Source organism: Theobroma cacao, chromosome 9, assembly GCF_000208745.1.
Source record: "Theobroma cacao cultivar B97-61/B2 chromosome 9, Criollo_cocoa_genome_V2, whole genome shotgun sequence".
NCBI classification, from domain to species: domain Eukaryota; kingdom Viridiplantae; phylum Streptophyta; class Magnoliopsida; order Malvales; family Malvaceae; genus Theobroma; species Theobroma cacao.
In genome coordinates this window covers 6891339-6911109 of record NC_030858.1, presented here as the reverse complement: position 1 = coordinate 6911109, position 19771 = coordinate 6891339, and the positions used below count along the sequence as shown (strand labels likewise).

Genomic DNA, 19771 nt, shown 5'->3' with positions numbered 1-19771 from the left:
TATATATATATAAAATATTATTTGTCTAAAAAAGGAAAGAAAAAAACAAAGATAATGATTCTTAAATACTATAATTAAAAATAAATTAAAAAAGTACTTTTAGAATAGAAAAAGAATAATAATACTACTTACTAGTATTAAAATTGGATGCCATATGATTGTGAAAATCTCAAGCTTCAAAGTTTTTTATATTAATCATTGATGTTTTGTGGATACAGAATGTCCTAACTCCTAATAGTACATACTCAAATCATAGAATGTGTCATCAACTCTTGATTATAAAGTCATGACAACCCTCATGCATGCATCTATTCATGTTTGCAAAAATAAAATAATAAAATCTCCTTTTATGAATTGTAATATGCTACTTATTGCTTTAAAAAATCTCTATAATATGACAACAGTAATTATATGAATGGAAGACATCAACTCTTTCTCTCATAAATTAGTATTATTATACATTCTGTTATAATATTTCTATCTCCCTGTTCTCATATTCAAACCATTTTACCATCTCCCATAATCATAATAACATAATATTTGTTCTATTCTATTTTACTTGCCTCTGTTTGTCTTTTTTTTTTTTAAGTTAATCAAATTCGATTTGACTATTATTTTTTAAAAATATTATATAAAAATAAAAACTTAAACCATATTTTAAATTTTTTGAAATTCAAAACTTACAAATTTTATTTTTAAAAATTTTATAACTTTATAATTTTGTTAAAAATAACTATCAAAATTAAATTTATTTAATAAAAAAGTCAACAAAAAACCCAAAAAAAAAAAAAAGGCCTTAGAGATAGTAAGAGGGAAAGAGTAATTGATTAATTTTAAAGATGTCATTGGTAAACCCCCAAGGCCCCAATCCCAAGCATGGGTGTCGAGAGTCAGAACAAAGTGCCTATACGTAAAATCGAGCGCTACAACATTGCCGCCCATGGAATCCAGAAGAAATCAATGGGCTCCCCTTTACCTTTTAAAAGGCAAATCGGAACTCAACGTTTTACGCATGACTTTATTCTTAATGCTTTCCATCAAAGTGCATTTCTTTTTCCATACCCAAACCAAGTCTAGGGCTTAGATGTCAGGAGCTTATGTTTTCAACTCAAAAAACATACCCATTAAGTTAAAAAAATACTTATTTATAAACTCCAGACCTAATCCATTTCTTATTAATACGAGATTCTTAACATTAACCATCTCCCAATCCCCATTCTCAAATCCAAAACCAAATAAATAAATAAAAAGGGAAAGAAAACGCAGGATTCGAGCTTTTACTTTCCTTAAACAGATGAATATAGCGAAGGAGAAAGAGCTCCAAGATCTCTACTGCAAGAAACGGTTACAGAACACTCTTACCAATTTCTCAATTTCCAAAGCAGCTCTTGGTTCTTACCTTCATGCACCCCACAGTGCGAACCTAAATGCCAGCCCAAGCACCAAAGAGTCAATGGCACTGCCATTTCAACTCTATCTGTGTTCCAACAGATGTTTTAGGACAGCAACAATAAGTACAGCATCATGATGAAACAAAGTTCCAAATATACCATCACTATTCACTAAATAAATTGCAACTGAAAACAAAATTCAGAGAATCCTAGATTCAGCAGTATCAGTTAAATTTCTAGTTCGCAACAGTAATATCTCTTTTTTTGGTTCCCCCTAAGATCCTGATTTGAATATGAGAGATGCCAGGTTAGCCCTCCATCCAAGCATCAATGAAGGTTCTTGCCTTTTGGGAAGAAGGGATGCTAGTCCTGGCCGCATGCTGTGACTGGGCACAATTGCATGCTTGACATTTGTTTCTGTTGACCTGGAAAATATTCAACAAGCATATTACCAAATCTCAGAAGCACTGCTTAATTGAAAAGGTCCAATAATCTTCCAATAAAGATTCAACACTTTAACAAGCATCCTGCACAGGCTAAGATATTAGCAAATGCCTAATTGTATTAAACCATCCAGCTGCTAAAACACAACAAAATCAGATCAATACCAATACCTGAGGGAGAACATCAGAGATGCAAGCATGTACTGACTAATCATGGTTAGACATAAAATAGAGTAAGGTAATATCTGTCTAAAAGATCAAGATGAATCCAAAAGCTTTTAAAAGTTTTGGTGCACTTTATTGCACTAAATCAGGGGTGTAAAAGCAATTGATACACTGGTGCATGTTCTCAACTGTTAAGAAGTCTATAAGAAGCAACAAGCTCTTAACTGCAGAAAGTTTGGGCTTTATATAGGCAAAGCAACAAGCAATACTATCAGCTTGAACAATGGATGGCCCAAATTAGCATGTTATCAAATTCCTCCGGTACCCAAAATGCTCCAATGCAATTAAAGATTCAATGTGGTAGAACCTTCAGTAGAAATCTTTTTAAATGTAAACAAAGTAAGAAATGCAAAACTTTTCTCTGTTATCTCCTTGTCTTTTTTCCCCTTCACCTGGCATTTTCAGTAAATTGCATGTTTGACTCAAGTCCATTATTTCTTCAAACAGAAAGGATAGTACTGACATTAGGTAATCCATGATTCAAGTCTTAGCAGATAACTTGTTAGATAAATAACTGCTGATTGTGTGGGTCTGCATGGCTGACCGCTTTTAGTTTTACAAATCTATAATCTATAAACATATAACAGATTCAAAGTTAAAAGAATTCAGACAAAAATCTTCCACATTGATCTACAGAGACTTTTATCAAGCAGCTTCATCAATGATATCACTAAAAAACATTATCAGTGAACAGATCGCTTCCAATTGAAAGGTGGACTAAACAATTGATTACCTAAGAGCTTAGAAAAGTAGCGATTGAGCAATTCATATCAATTCCATTAATGATATCGAATTTTGGAAATGGAAAAGTGGATAAAGACAAAGCCTTATGGTTATGGAGTTCTATTTTCATTAGATTGAAATACTTACATAGAAATTCTTAAACACCTTCCTCTAAGTAAACGCACACAGAGAATCAGAAATCCAAAACCACAAAAATCCACTAACATTTTGCTTGTAACATAATTATAATTGTTATTTTCATCATATAACTTGTTCAGTTTGAGGTTTATGGTTGGATAATTGGATTAGTGAAACAAAACCCCTAAACCTGAAAAAACGGAAATAACCCATTTGCACCAATAAATCAATGGGTGTGACCAGGAAGAATTTCTCTGAATATCAGGCCCCAATCAACTTGACAAGAAGCTGAAGGGCTCCAGATCAAGTGTACCAAAGACAAAAATAGTTAGCCTATCCTCTTCTTCCAATCAAAATGGTGCCACTTCCCCTAGGTATTGCACAAATCAGCGAAATAGCAATTTTAGCACATAGCACTCAGCCCATATTAGGAACAGGATGGCTAAGGAAACGCATGCCTCTCAGCATGCAGAAGCTTCACGAATTTTTTGTATGGAAAAACAATTCCTTGCAAAAGCATGTCTCCATACCTAATTAAAGAATATGGAATCATATTGAAAATAATTTTTCAAAACTAACTAAAACAAAGTTACCAGCCCATATTTTAAAAAACAGGCTAATTGTGCATGTTTGTTCCATGTGTAATTTTATCAAAACAACTCTTTTATTTTCTAAATCAGATGAAGGTGCCTTTCCCTAATATGCAACAATATAAAGACAATTGAAAAAAACCAAACTAGTAGCGTCCCACTTCAGAAAATAAACCATGTTTAAATAGTTCAAGCCATTAAGGTTCCTAAATTGTAACGCATGGAACTAAGAGTGAGAAAACAAATGAAAACACCAAAAAAAAACAAAAGCAAATGTAAGGAGAGGGCCATACGTAGGAGGCAATGCGCCTTCAGACGCAAATGTGGAAATGCCTTGTCGTTGCTTATGCTTAGGGTTGGAAGTGCATAGTACATACACACGTCCACGACGCTTAACAGTTCTGCAGAACTCACACATCTTTTTCACTGATGCTCGCACCTTCATACTTACTACTGCAATATCCAAAGTTAAGATATCATCAAATTCTCCGAATCATACTTAACCACAACATAATAACTTAGGCTATGACTATAGAAATTACCAACATATTTAATCATAGTTAAGATATCATCAAACTCCCCGAGTCACATTTAACCCTAAAATAACCACTTAGGTTCTAACTAAAGAAAAGAAACACGTCAAGTCATAAATTTGCAATTACAACTAACTTTATTTTTTCAAGCAATTAAATTTCATTCTCAAGCAAAAATTTTACAGTATATTATTGCTAAATAAAACAAAAATGAAAACCCAAGAAGGATTGGACCAGATTAATATTGTCAAAGGAACTGTGATCAAGCAAAGAACTTTTACATGAAATGAAATTTAATCTTATAAAATAAACACCGGAAAATTTATAGTAGAACGCGGAGTTCCGCGCAAGGAGTGAAGAAAAATACCGATTGGGAACGGAGAGGTCTCGGCTGAAATGCGGGCTAAACCTCTCTCTTTCTTCCTGGGTTTTTTTTTTTTTTTTCCTGTGCTAAGCAAATGCGACGAGGCTTTTCTAGTTCAGCCGCTGGGTTTTAGGGTGCGATGTAAGCTGATCCGGTCCAGTCGCGATTGAAAAGCTTGATTCCAAGGGCATGAACTTGGGCCCAAGTTTGTTGGGTTTGGTCCTTCATCCTTAACGGGAGAAACTCTAACGTTTCTTTATGAAGTGTTAAAGAGTTCGAAAAAATATTAAATTTTTTGTTTTTTAAAATTTGAATTATTTACATGTAATCTCATTATTTTTTATCTTCCCAGTTATCGGATTATCTTTTGCAGGTATGGTGTTTCCTTAAAGTGTTCCGTACTTAAATTGTCTTTGGTTTAGATAGTGACCATAAACAAACTCAATTATGAACTATAAATAGAATATAAGAAAAAATGTAATATCTGTTTATATATCTTATATATACATACATACATACATACTAAAGGACAGCCCATTATTCTCTCAGGTCAGGCCTAGACAGGCTGAGCAAACTAAGTGCATATAGCTCCTTTATTTATTTTTCTTTTTCAAGTCATGTCTCATCTGACCTCTCTTTTCTCCTTTTGTCACTTTAATTATGTTTTAAATATAAAATAGTAGCGAGCAATCTTCGCTTTTGATTAACAAACCAATTAGTGATACTTAATACTTTCACCACATCGTGTGAAGTCACCATTTGAAGCCATGTTGCTCAATCCCGTCCTTTTCATTTTCATATTGTAAGGACAGGAGAGTAAACTACATATTCCACATGAATAAAATAACACAATCCAATGCACCCATTTGTGCAACAAGCTCTTTACCCATAAAAGAGGCTTGTTGTACTTGGTCTCTACTCACACGAGAGAGATTCTTACATTAATTCAAATCTATTTTGACATTTGTATTTTTCATGAAATTTTACAATAATGAAAATTTAAGTTTGTACTAAAATCACTTGTCACAAGTCTATGTTTTGAATTTTAAAAACATATTTGATAAAAAGTAAAAGGTACACATTTATATATTCAATATTTATTTATTTTTTATTGATGTGAAATCTGTAATCAAAAAGATTAATTTGAATTTTAAGACTCAATAATTTTTTCTTTAGTAAGGTGAAGTCCAATAGGTTTTTATATTGTTGATATAATATACCATGCAATGATGCAACATTACATGTAGTTACGTATCTAAGTATTTAGTTTATTAATTGATGCATAATCTTTCTACTTAAAGAATAGAATTTGAATTCTCATTTCTTTAATTATATAAAAAAAAAACATTCGATGTAGCTACATAAGCACTGCGTAATGAGAGACGTACTCAGGTTTGCCTGAATGTTTCTTTAATCTTAAATTTGGTACTGTAGAGGACGGCATAATGAACCCATCCCTAGTCAAATTGGGAATTAATCTGTACCATAATGAAGTAGAGTTTCCAAAATATTGTTGGCGAACCAGAAACAAATGCGTACGTTACAATTCAGCAATCTCTGAATGGTTAAATCATTTCTTTAATAATGTAAAAAATAGTGATGTTTGAATTGTTCCAAACATTTGACGAGGCAACATCAAACCCTACGTCATTACCACTAATCAAGTACCCCAAAAAAATAATTAGCTTGTTTAGTAATTAACGCGGATAATCCTTATCTTCAAACCGCCTGTCTCACCATTTTATTAGTAAAGAAATGAGAGCTTACCTTGTTTAGGGCGAGACAGAGGGCACTCAACACCTACCTCACCCACCTAATTCCTAAATGCCCTAAAGGAAGTCGCTTTTAGCTTTTTTTTTTTTCGTCTTAAAGAAACCCAAATGCCTTTTTCTCTCAATAATACAGGCATAAAGCCAAAAGGAGAATGAGGTCAGAGGGAAGGGAAATGGAATTCATCAAACTATTGGGTGAATCTATCTTAATTGTGTACCAAGTTGGTTGAGAGGGGCCAACTTAAGCAAAAGCATTGGCTCTTTTTTTGACTAAATGGGCGAGGGGGCCATGGACCACTTTGGAATTAAAAAATAATAATAAAAAAAAGAAACCCAAAAGTCAAGGGACCCTATGTTACGCGAACGCCATTGTCTTATGTTTTGATATACAAAGTGAAATGTTCAAAAAGGTTGGTGAGGTAATGGTGGAAAATGGATCTAACCATGAGATTTTGCGTATGTCATGTGCCTTTATAATTTTTATTGATGTGGTGATCCTTGATGGAAGCATTTGAATGGGGATGTGTCATGTTCCACTGCCTTGTTGTGGCAGCTGCCATTTGGGGATTTGATCTTCCTTCTTTCCTTTCCATACATCAACAGTCTGTCCTTTAAGATGGGTCTACTACCATTACATTTATATTTACCGCTACATGATAACTATATGTCACTCGTTCTCTACTCTTATAATTTGAATTAAATAACAGTTAATCTACTTGATACTAACAGAAAAACATGTGAATGAGACCGTAAATAATCAATTATAGTCTTGAGTCTTAACCCATGAATTTACAAGCGAAATTGATGTATTTGTGAATAAATACACAGTTATGTATATGAAAAAACATCAATTTTTGTTTCATATATATATATATATATAGTGAGTAGTAACTCGACATGAAGGGGCTCAAAAAATGCCTAACTAAAAGCACATTTATTTTGAGAAATGAAGTTTAGGAAATGTCAATTTTCTTCTTCTTTTGTCCTTGTATGATAAAATCGGCATTGCCTTGTTTGCATAAACATGAAAACAACCTTCTATTAAAAATGAAAAACTCAAACTATGGCGTTGAGTAGTTCTTCTTTTCCCCAATTATATGCCTTCGTCAGATCTCCCTCTCTTTCAGATAATAATGGGCATTGTCTGGTTGTCCATTTAATTGATCGTTAAGTGAAAGCAACTGAAATAACGTTTTCCATCACTACCTTATCCACAAAATGATTTGATACATTGAAAGAAAGACATGCAAAACAGCAATAGCAAAAAAATATACAATTTTTTTTTTTAGTAATTTGACAGCCAATGGTTGAGCTGCTTTTCTTTTTGAATTTTTGTTAATCATTCATCGACTTTTCTTTCGATTAAATCCTGCCCAATCATTCATTAACTTGTAGGCAAAAAGTGCTTTCTCGTGAACTTTCAAACAGTGGCCTGCAGAGCCGCAGAGGGTGTCCCTTTGTAATGTGGGGCATGGCCCCCAAATTTTTTGAAATTTTTTATATATTATATATTTTTAATTATTTTTTAAAATAATTTTTTATTAAAAATTAATATCATTAAAAAATAATAAAATGGCTTTATAAATTTATTTAATTTTACTCAAATTTTTAATTTTTTTTAATTTTTTTAATTTTCTTCACTCATCTTTTTCTCTTTTATTTTTAATCTTTGTATTGTAAAATTATAAAAAAGTAACATTTTTATTTTATTTTTCTATTTATATTATTATTATTTATTTTTTAATTATATTCTATTTGCTCATATATTTTAAGTTTTTATAAATTTTCTTTATTAAATTTTTATAAATTATCAACCACATTTTTTTGTTATATAGGTTATATCTCCTACTTATCATGTTTTTTTTTCTGTTATGTAGATTTTATTTTTAATAATTTTAATTTTTTAAAATTAAAAAATTATTGTATATGTATTTCTCAAATATAAGTTCTAGTATTGCATTATTGATTGTTGTTCAAAATTTCACTAATATGTTATTTTTTATTAATCTTAATTATATAAAAAAAATATCTTGAGTATATATTTTTAATGTGCTTTATGTTTTATATTTAGTTGAAAGAAAATTATCTTGAGTATAAGAAGAAATTATTAATTCTGTATATCGTATTTAACTATTTATAGTTTATGCATTATAGTTTAATATTTAGTATTATAAACTTAAATATAATAAAACAAGAATATAAAATGTTGATAATATTAATTTTTTAGTCATTTATATTAAAAAAGATAAGATTTTAAAACAAAATGGATGATAAGTTTTTTATAAATAATTTAGCAGTTTATATTAAAAAAGATATTATCATCGTCAAATAAAATTTTCTTATAACACTATTATAAGTTTTTTTTTTATTTCTTTTGATTTACATGTTATATAAAATTATTATCTATTATAAATTTTTTTATTATTAATAATTAAATTCAATATATTAATTTTAAAAATTTTTAATTTTTATTCTTCTTAACTTTTGACTTTCGATAAAAATTAATTAACTCTACCCCTGGTGTGACACATGACACTACCCTACAGTAACCATCTATTGCACGTCAATCTTCATCAAGGTAACTTAAAGGGTATCTTTGCATATCTTTTTTCAAGATTTATTGGTGACTACCAAAGAGTTTAGTTGGAGAATCCTATACGAGCTAGCAGCCTAGCAGGCAGCACATTTCACCTTCTTGCCTGCTTGGGTGATTGCCTAATGTTTCTTCCATGCTTTGGAGTTGCTTTTACCTCTGATTGCTCACAATCCTGGGCCCTCAGGATATTTATTCATTTGATAAAGGGTCAAGATCTAAGACAAATTAATAGGGAGTATTAATTTACTTCATTTAACATTGAAATTCGTCACTACTCTATGGATGGGAGAGCTAATCATTGACACGTGACTATTTGCCATTGGCTCATTTGGTTATTTTACATGTTAACTCTCACACACTACTTATTTCCCATAAAATTTTTGATAAGAAAGACAAAAGTCACAGTTTAGCTTGATGGCGCTCAAGCATCAAATTGCCATTCTATGTGGCTGCAAATTTATGTTTGCAATGTCAACGCAATCCATGAATGGCTCTAAAAAATAAAGAAAAATGCCGGCCACCATTTTTTGTTTTCAAAAAATGAAATGGAGGACTATGTTCTATCTCTATATACAAATCTTTTCCCACAAGGAAGGCTACCGCAAGGAGAAATGTGATTGGTCCATGCTTGAAAATGTCCACATGGCTTGTCCAATCAAAGCTAAAACATGTGTGGGTGCAGTGCGCTGCGGGGATAATAATGTTATCTTCTTTATAACCACCTCTCTTTTCCATTGGTTAGGCTGATTGGTCAAACACTGAAAACCTTCTGGAATATTTAGAACATGGCCTTCAGTGCATTTTGGGTGCATAATTACGACATTTGGAAAATTCAATGACAAGTGTATTATTCAATTAAATGGGATGCAATTAAATTATTAAAAAAGGGGGGAGAAATGTGAGAAGCACAAACAGCCCTCACAAGAAACACACTAGCACTTCCAAATCAAAAGAAGAAAAATATATATATAAAATTATATAAAAAGACAAGGTGGGTGATGAGTATAAAGATTCTGTTCCAATTTCAATGCAACTCCAACTCAATATTCAGTTGCCCATGCCCCATGCTGCTCTTTTGAGGCTTTCCTTCCTTTACTTGTCTCCCACACTTACCAGCCAAGTGTCTCCCACAAGCATTTTCTTCTATAGGTCCCCCGAAACTGCCGAAAGGGCCAAAAAAAAAACAGTGAGACAAGTGGGCCATCAAATTTAAAAAAATATGGTAACATAAATATATCAAAAAATTCTCATAATTTTAATGAATTGAATATAGAATAAGCCGTGTAACCAATTCAGAATGTATCAAATAGAAAATAGTCATTGTGTTTCTCGTGGAACATTAATAAATATTTAATTAATTTATTAAATTTTTAAAATTTCAAGTAAGAAAAAAATGATGTGAGTGGCCTCTTACTTCAATTATCTAATTTTTGGGCTTCATGAATGCTGTGAACCCCAAACGGTATCCAACATTTGCTTTCCATTAACTAGGTGGTAAGTATTTGTATGTTAGACTTGGTTTGCTAGATGATATAACTTCGGCCTAGCCTTGGTTTTGGGGTTTTTTTTTTGTTTTTTGCATTTAATTACTTGGACAAATTGAGAATTAAACTCTTATATATTCCTTTTTTCTTTATAAAAACACCAATAATAGCAGTCAGGCAATCAATTGAATGACGGCATGAATACGACGCACATCACTCGCAGAAGAGAAAGGAAAAAACAGAGTGGAGTCAAGTCAATGAATTGGTCATGTGATAATAAATTTGAGGAGATTATATATATATATATATGGTTGTTGGCTGAGATGTGAGAGAGGAAGCATCCTAGCACATGGCTGCCTTCCCACTCACGCATGCATATCAGTTTAAGATGTTTACATGTCCATGTGAATGGGGCTTCCATGTCGGAAAGGAACTACTACATAAAGTCGAAGGAAAGGCCACATTGTCATTCCGGTAAACAAAAGCTTAAATTGTTTGCCATTGCCACGATCTTGGTAAGGGGGAAAAGTTGCCTGTGTTAGCCATCATGCTTACACACTACGAAGCCTAACCTTTCCTTTCTGCCTTGTCCTTTGAGCGGGGGAGGGGCCATAAGAGGTATATAATTATATTTATATTTCAAATCTTTAATTTAGAATATTCATATAAAATACATTAAAATCAAAATTTTTGTTTTAATTTTAGTAAAAATTAAGAATTGGAGCAGCATTAAAATTGTAGAATTTTTTTTGGTTTGTTAAAATGCTCAAACTGAATAAGAAACCAAGCCAAATCACATTAGGATTGGTTTCAAACAAAAAAAAAAGGAAAAAAAAGTAGAATCCTTTTTTTTTTTGTTTGGATTGTGTTTACACTCAAAACTTAACCAAACTGCACCCCTTCATCCTTACTCTAATTTATTCATTAATGTGCCACCGTGCAATTTAAAATGTCGTCACATATATGAAATGTTATGTTGACAATTGAGAAATAAATAATCGTTTGATTTGCAAATTTACTTTCAAAAAATATACATATATACTTGTTTGTGTGTATATATATATATATATCTTACTTTCAAAAGGTACTTTTGTCAAATTAACAACGCACATCCCTTGTCATGCGAAAGTTTTATATAAGATTATACGTAACACTCGTTTATTTTTATTGAGATAAAAATCGAACAAGAAGATTGTCATATAGAAATAATAAAATCAAAATATTAAGAAAAAATAACTATTAAGGGAAAATTAAGAAAAAAAAAAAGAAAACTACCAAATGAGTCTAACTAGCCAGTCATCCCCAACCAGTACAAGTGTAAAACTTCTTACAAAAAATGAGAACTGAAATTAAAAAAAAAAACAATATATACTATATAGTATTTACATAATTACAAACTACACAAAGTGTAGCGAAAAATACGCACAAATTTGATTGTACAAAAATAAAAATAAAAATAAAAATCTGTTTTCCTAGTTCTCAGTAAGAAAAAGCCAGTCGCTGGACAACACGATCCCTTAGAATTCCATTGTAAAGAGCAACTCTGTTAGCGGGCATTCCTCTATCTTTACCACCACCAATTTTCTTGAACTTTGTTGATGAGTTTAAAGCTGCCGGAGAGTTATTGTTGCTACCTATTCTAACAGGATTCTGCATCAGCTGTCTCCTGAACTCTTCCCCATCTCCTCTCGGATCCATCACATCTTCCGCAAAGTGCACTTTCTTCTTCTTTTTCTTCTCCCTCTTCTTCCCTTCTTTAAATAAAAATAAACCCAAGAACAAGAAAGTTAATTAGCAGTTAATATATATATATATATGCATGCAAGTAGAGCTAGACGGCTAGTTGTTTATGTATATTTACCAGAAGATATGCAAGAGCGGAGGACTTGTTGAGAAGGCTGGGGGATTTGATCAAGAGGTAAAGATTTCTGCAGACGAAAAGCAAGGAGAATTACAGTGCCAGAGACTGCCATAGCTGTGGCTAATACCACTCCTTGCGAGCTCAATATTGAAGCCATGTTTTTGTCGGAACAAGACCAAAATCTCAAACCCAAAATTGTAGCTGAAATGGGTGAAAAAAAAGATGCTTTGGTTCTGGTTTTGCCAGGGGAAGGGGAGGAAGGAGGGGGTTAGTTTTGGTCTTTACAGAGGATAAATAGTGTGATGGTGGTGCATAAACAAGTCTGAATGCTGAATAAAATATTGGAATCAAATGGGCAATATTTTTATAAAATATTAGTATTATAATATGTAGAAAGGAGAGGATAGCCCGATTGGTGGCTCTGTTTTCTTTTGTACTGTTATTTGAATGCTAGAGAATTTTTCTGTAAAAACTAAAGAAAGGCCGAAAGGCATGTGTTTGGGCATTTGGAGGGGACTATATGGTTAGCCAAATAGGCTATGCTCGTGCACTACACGGCAAGGCGGAGGAGAGAAATCTTCTGGGTGACGTCAATTGCTTCTTAGGAAGGGACTAGATGGGCAGTATCTAATTGTCAGCTCAAATTTTTGTACAGCATTTTGGCAGCGCGTGACGATCAGGACGCTTCACTTTTAGGTGGATGTTTTTTCTTTTTTCCTTCTCTTTTTTTATAATTTCCAGATTCTTTGGGAAAACTGCCGCCTCATGTCATTGGTTGCTATTGTTAATTTCCTTAATTGTCTGATTTTTTTCGCAGAATTTAGAAAGTGATAAGATGTTGAGGATAAGGGTGCTTTCATGCTTCTAGTTTTTCTCTTAAGCTTTTCTTGCATTGTTTGGATCCTTCTTTATCTGTACAAAAATCATTTCCAGGAGGACTTTTTTTCTTCCTCACTCCACTTTCATCTGTTTTCTCGATTTCCATCAAAACCCTGAGACAGGGATGATATTTTCTGTGTATGGGGCAGGGCATTGATAGTTCACCGGCCAAATCTATTTCTGTTTTCGATAGAATCTCACGAGAAGGTCACTCTAATTGAGGAAATGACCAAAGACATGAAAGAGGATAAAGACTTGCAATAAACAGACAAAAGAGTATGCAGAAGACAGAAAAAGATGTGCGACCTTTTGCCTGCATAACTCTTACGAACTCCGCGAATTTGTTTTGCTAAGCATCCAAAAGGAAAAAGAAAATTCTATATATACCATACGAAGATATGGAGAGTGGCGTTCACGCTTTGGAAAAGAGCGTACCTAGAATACATTTTTCGCTCAATAATTTTGGTTAATTTACCTTTGAATATACAGTGTTCTGTATCATCCATGATGTGGCAGACTCTCCCATGCCCAAAGAATGGAGTTTGAAGATGCTTAGATCTGGTTCGAGATAGGAAAATGACAGTGCCACCAATGGGCTAAGAGCTTGAATTTGATCACCAGAGAGACGAAATAAATAAAGTGCTCTTGGGCTGATGGGCACATGGTTGTGTTTAATGTCCTTTAGCAGTAAGCCACCAGATTGCTTTGTTTTGTACCAAAGAGTCATGGTCCAAGAATGTAGAAAAATATGGCAGTTGTTACATTTTTTTAATCAGACCAAATCAATGGTAGCAAGAAACGTTTTGACGCTTGAGATCATTTCTGTTTTAGATATCAACTCGTGATTTTAAAACCATAAAATGAGTGAATTCTATAGATAAGCACTGCCTAATTAAGGAGACATAAATTCAACATCACGCGATGTTGCGTATAGTTTGGAGGAAACAGGAAAATGATGAACAACGTTCGGAGAAGTGGGTGTGATACGCTTTTGAGGATCATTTGGAGAAGATTCTTTTCTTGTCAGAAACTAACTAGGATGAGATTGAAATCGGATAAGGGAAGGTTTTTTCTCGGTTTCTCTTTGGCTTTAAAACTAAGTGGGGCTACCTGCATCCAGCGATGATCTCAGAACACATGAATATAGCCGTTGAAAGTCATCCTGCCTCTCAAACTTCTAGTAATTACAGCCCTTACTTTCGGCACAAGTTTCATATACGTAAAAGCACATTTGCATCAAATCAAATCATTAACTCGTGAAATCTACATGGAAAAAATGGTTTATGTCGGATATCAAACTTCTTATCACAAAACGTGAATCATGTCATGTTCAACAATTTTCCCATAAACCTACTAATTCCAAACACAAAGTCAAGAAATAGTTGTGATGTGAACTTCTTCCCTGGTTCTGAAACTTAATTTGTAGCCAACGACTTAAGTGTGCATGCACATTTCTATTCTTTGAGACTGCAATGAATGCTATGTTGGAAAACTGTAGGTGGATTGATCTAGAGGCAAGGAAAGAAGGAAACAGACTGAAGAAAGAAGAATGTTTTCCCACAAAGTAATTAATTTTTTTGACTGTATGGACGAAAACCGCTCAGCCTAAATGGACCAAAGTCAAAATTTTCTAAAAGAAAACAAAGTTTTGGTAGAATTTAGCCTATATGGACCACAAGCTTCATCAGTCTTACTGATGGAATCCACTAGCTATAATTTTCAGCAAAGGCTAAAGATATCTACCAATGAAATCAAAACTAAAGAAGCCTACACAACGAAAATTTGGTGTTAGAAGTAGCCTGCAAGCAACAATATTATATTAGGATAATGAGGTTTTGTGGATGTAGAAAATGGGTTTCCTTAGAAAACATAATTTGGTCTTGGAATAAATGCTATTACAACTTGGATGTCAACAGGTTAGGAGTAATAATGGCTAGGCAGATTATCATTTAGCTATCGGAAATTAAATATTAGCATTAATTTCGCATACTGAAGGAATATCCAAAAGCATATTATTAAAATATCTTCAACTGTGCTATACATGGAAGAAGTTGCGATTGGGATGTTCACCGCACTTGTTTGTCAATATTGAACCAGCCTTGACAATCTACCAGCAAATTGGAGCCTTTTGGTCTGTTCCCTAAAAGAGAAACTGAAATTGTACCTCTTGCTTTCATGAGTGCACCAATTTTGTAATGCATGAATAGGGAATTTTGGATAAGGCAATGAGGGGCATAGGTAAGTTCATGGTTGGAAGAAGACCTGGCCCTTCCAAATTTTGTGAATTTCTTTAACTCATCCTGTAATAGATCACTTTCATTTCTGTTCTTTTCTGAATCATATATAGTTGACCAGCAAAGGGTTCTCTGGGAATTTTGCTGAGGAAAACAATTTAGATGCTCGAATCATTCATATCTACCCGTCATTTTCTGTTGGCCAAACGGCTTAGTGTCATAGCTGCATTATTCCTTTCTCTTCAGTTGCTTTGGCTTTGAGCTAGAGGAAATGTAAAGTACTAATATTTACTATATTTACTTCCACCAAACAGAATATCACTGCTGCTTAAATGACAGAATGAAAGAATATACATCATTTTGACTATTAGACAACTGAGTTTAACTAGTTAGAATGGAAGGAAGCATCTCATTTTTGGATCCAAGAACTCGAGCCTTGGTGTCTGGGAAATGTTCCAACCCTGGAATCTCTGTCACCTCTCCATTATGGGTAACTCGAATCGGATAACTTAACAAATGGCCTGGCAACTCATGATCTGACGTGTCACATGAGTAGAGATCCCAGTAGTCGTCAGCAGTCTGGTTCACCTTCCGGACGCATTCCAAGCTCTCTGGTTGGAGAAAGGAGTTATCAAGCTTGCCTAAGTGCTCATACCACAATGCCATACGCAACCCATGAATCTGGCCCCTGGCTGGCTCTCTGGTCGCTAGGTGATACGGTTGGTAGGCCCCCATGGCAATTTCAGTATCCCTGGCACCATCCATTGATCTTTGATTGATGTTGGCAGACCCAATTATAATGTATTCATCATCAACTGCAAAAGGCATATGGTCCCAAGTTTAGCATGTGCATCTCTAGCTAATGGAGAAAATAAAAGATACAGTTGGCAAAGGGTATAAAAAATTGAAGATACTTCAGCTATCCAAGCAAAAATGTGTCGAATTAACTTACCAATCATCATCTTGGCATGGACATAGATCATGAAGCGCCTAGATTGCTGAGATCTACTGTAATCAGTATCATGTTCAGGTCTTTCCGAAGGTTCATACTCCCCAGAAGTTATTCTCTCTCGGTTGCCAAGGCAAAAAAATGTCAAGTAGTCCTTGGGGTTTGCCTCGAGTCCCTTGGCTTGCAGGGCCTGAACTACATCTGTGTACATCATCTCCATGGTTCTCTTCTGCCAATTCAATATTACCTGAACAGATTGGCTGTGTGGGACACCCTCTGGCCACATTGGAATGACAATGTAGACAGTAAACCTCTCACCAGCTTCGATCTTACTAACGATCTTTAGAGACAGTTCCTTCGGAATAAGATGCAAAGAACCAATCTCCTGAACCTTAAGATCTTTTGAATTCCAGCTGAAAGAGCTTCCAAGAAAATATTGATTTTCAATGTAAATAAAATTCTTTGCTCGACGAATGGCATTGATATATGCATCCTGAATGCTTCGGTCAAAAACATGATCCTTCCCACTGACAAGACCCAATCTAGCTGCATCCTCGGGGTTGTGAGGAAAGCCGAAGGCAGCTCCACCATCAATGGACCGGAACAGTTGAACATTCCATGTTTCGTGATCTTCAGGGAATGTCACTGGAGATGGAGGTATGAATATGTCATCATATTCTCGTAAATGAACTAGCAAGTCCTTTTCTCCTTGCTTCCTCCACCTCTGCTCAAAATTGAACAATACATCCCAGGCCACAGGCCCTTCCAATCGGCAGTGCATATCATGCCAAGGCTCCCTTGGCCCTCCTTTAGCAATTGAGGCATCATGGAAACAAGGTTGATGAAAATCATGCCGATGGACGGTGCCTAATGTCCGGAAAATTGGATGAGAGGGAGTGTCATATCTCCCATCACAAAGGTCAATGCCACCAATGAAGCTCTCAACCCTCCTTTTTGATTCTTCATTGGGCAATTCACTGTCCACGACCACAATCTTCTGGTGATGAGTGAACATGGTAGAAACCTCCATGTCTTGAACAATGCTATGCAAATGATCGGGATTGCGTGGACATAAAACACAATGGACTTTAGTGTTATGGAAATAATGTCTGGTATCCTCATCGTGAGTAGCCATCACTCCATCTTCCTTAAGAAACTCAACAGAAGTTCTGTCATCCCAAACAAGCATCAAAACACTGACGCCTTCATTGGCTTTCTTTATAAGAAGCTCACCAAGAGTCAAATCTCCATCTGGCTTTGGCCTCTTCAAGTCTCTTATCATGGTTATTTTAGCATACACAGACCACCCGGCTATGTAAATAAAATGTTTTGCATTAGAAATTGCAGTAAAGATGTCCTCCCAGCATCGGTGTGGTTCATAATACTTGCGCCCAGCAAGAGGGATGATTCCAGAAATGAATTTGTCAGGAACATGAGCATCTTGGTAAAGGGTAACCCTGCAACCTTCTCTTTGACTGAAGAATGTATATGGAACTCCTGGAAATTTAGGACTTTTAATTCCCTGAGACCAATTAGGGTGCCGAGTTGTATCAAAAAACTGTAATTTGACATGGATCCTGGACCCTCTACAAAGAGGTTTGTACTCTTTATCCACAACCTTAAGCCATCTATCTACTTCTTCTCCATTTAGTAGTTCTTCAACAGGCAGGTAAGCTCTTCCAATCAGGGATGCCCCTATAGGATCATTTTCTTTGATAGAAAAAACAACATTGGAAGCCTTATGGGCACAATATATGTGAAATGACTCATGCCATTGTAGATTAGAGCCTTCGTTTTCTAATAGCCTAGACCGACCGACTCTTGTTTCTTCTAAATCAATGGTCACATACAGTTTGGAAAATGCTTTCCCAACTCCTACACTTTCTTCAATGTTTTGCACTAGCTGCAAGGAAGAACAACATTCTTTTAACATTAACTTTTAAAAGTCAGATAAATAGAGAACTTTTAAATGATTAGTTGACTTCGCATCAAAACTTGCACTTCAAGTTAAACAGCTGAAAAAATATAAAATATAGTCCTAGGTTCAAGTCGGTGCAGAATTTGTCCAAATTTTTACATTTACTTTCTTCACAAGTCCATAAGAAGAAAAATGAAATATTAAAGAGTAGAAAGATGACCAAAAATCTAGGGACGTGTTGAAGAAACAGAGCGACAACTGCGTTTTATCAGAACATATATACTATAGAGATTCCTACATGTCCGAAAACTTGGGAAAACCAGTGTTTGCCGTTCTGGAAGCGACCAAAATCCTGAAATCGTATCAGTAATATCAGGGACAGGGAAGACCAAATTTAGACAATTCATTATTCTTTTTGGTTTTAAAGATTAATGAATAAAATATTGTCTTGATTCTTGGACCATAAACCTTTTTCTAGGTCTAGTTGCTGGCTAGACAACTGGGGAGAGTTGTAGAGAAATGTCCCTTGGGAGGAAGAAGACTTGAGTGCTCTTGCGAGATAGTGTTTGCTCCTGCACTCTGCCACAAGGTATTGACAGAAGGCTTTTGTAGAGTAAATGAAGCATACTGTACTGATCTGCCTACGGTATTTTTTTTTTGGTATTCAAACATAATTAAGCTTTGTATGTAAGATATGATAAATAGCTAGGTATTTTCTCTCGACTTGTTTTTGCTTCTTGGGCTAGGATGTGAGAATTTCTGCCAACAGCAGTTAGTCTTCCTCCTTTTAAGCCTCTAAATGCCTAGTGAAGAAGAAATTTATTTCTAAGTACTTGGTAGTTGGTATAACTGAAGTATGATAGCAGCTCATTCATCTAGTAGATATCAGGCGCCTTCTTAGACAATAACTTCTGGTCTTTACATGTAAACATGAATGTTATACAGTTCTTAGCTTGTACAATCTTCTTTAGCAGGATGCCATATTGGTGATAGGCTTTGCCTGTATACTGATAAGTTGATGTTTTGGTCCTGTGGGAGAACTCTAACGGTTTGAACTTGAGACTTTAATTATGAAAGCCTCAAGTTCAAAACTTTGTGGAGGAGTAGATTTTAAGGATGGACAAGGGTCACCTTAATCAGATCATGCAAAAGAAAACTCAAGAAGTCTTAATGTACCAAAAAAGAACAGAAGAAACGACATTTTGCACTTCTCAAAATGCTTACACTATCTATATATATATATATATATATATTTCAGAACAGGAAATTAATAAGAAAAACATACTAAAGTGCTATACTAAACAAGCTGGTAACCATTCATTTTTTGTAGTTTGTACAACAGATTCACCAACTGATAATATTAATCAACCATTCAAAAGGAGTATACCTTGCAGAAAACAGTGCAGCAACTTGCTCCAAAAAGCCCATCAACCTCGTAAATCGTCACATTAAGTTTCCCATGGAGCAGAAAAGGTGCCATTGCTTTTCCCTATCTCTTGCAAAAAACTTAAGGACCTATATAGCAATCTATCCTTGAGAAGAGAAGGCATAGACAAACACAAACACCGCTGATAAATGAACTGTAAGCGTAAGGCTTTAAGAAAACTTGAACGTACAAACCAAGTCAGAAAAACAAGGTAAAGTAATAAAAGCCCTAGAACAAGATTCCGG

General features: G+C 34.4%; 3 protein-coding genes across 4 annotated transcripts; all 3 read right to left on the bottom strand.

Annotated features, from left to right (window-relative positions):
- LOC18588768 lies at window positions 1253-4528 on the bottom strand. The gene is made up of 3 exons (XM_007013400.2): window positions 4411-4528; window positions 3804-3963; window positions 1253-1816 (listed from the first exon to the last, which is right to left on the bottom strand). Exons 2-3 carry the CDS (start codon window positions 3953-3955, stop codon window positions 1666-1668), a joined length of 303 nt encoding a protein of 100 aa, XP_007013462.1. The 5' UTR covers window positions 3956-3963; window positions 4411-4528; the 3' UTR covers window positions 1253-1665.
- On the bottom strand, window positions 11522-12832 carry LOC18588767. Of its 2 annotated transcripts, none has more exons than XM_007013399.2 (2): window positions 12121-12832; window positions 11522-12010 (listed from the first exon to the last, which is right to left on the bottom strand). In XM_007013399.2, the coding sequence occupies exons 1-2, from the start codon at window positions 12275-12277 to the stop codon at window positions 11739-11741; spliced, it is 429 nt and encodes a 142-aa protein (XP_007013461.2). In that variant the 5' UTR covers window positions 12278-12832; the 3' UTR covers window positions 11522-11738. The 2 variants fall into 2 exon arrangements, with proteins under 2 accessions (XP_007013461.2, XP_007013460.2); XM_007013398.2 differs by having other exon boundaries at window positions 11522-12013; window positions 12121-12819.
- Window positions 15508-19580, bottom strand: LOC18588766 (phospholipase D alpha 1). Its single transcript, XM_018128533.1, has 3 exons — window positions 19488-19580; window positions 16186-18085; window positions 15508-16048 (listed from the first exon to the last, which is right to left on the bottom strand). Exons 1-3 carry the CDS (start codon window positions 19578-19580, stop codon window positions 15615-15617), a joined length of 2427 nt encoding a protein of 808 aa, XP_017984022.1. The 3' UTR covers window positions 15508-15614.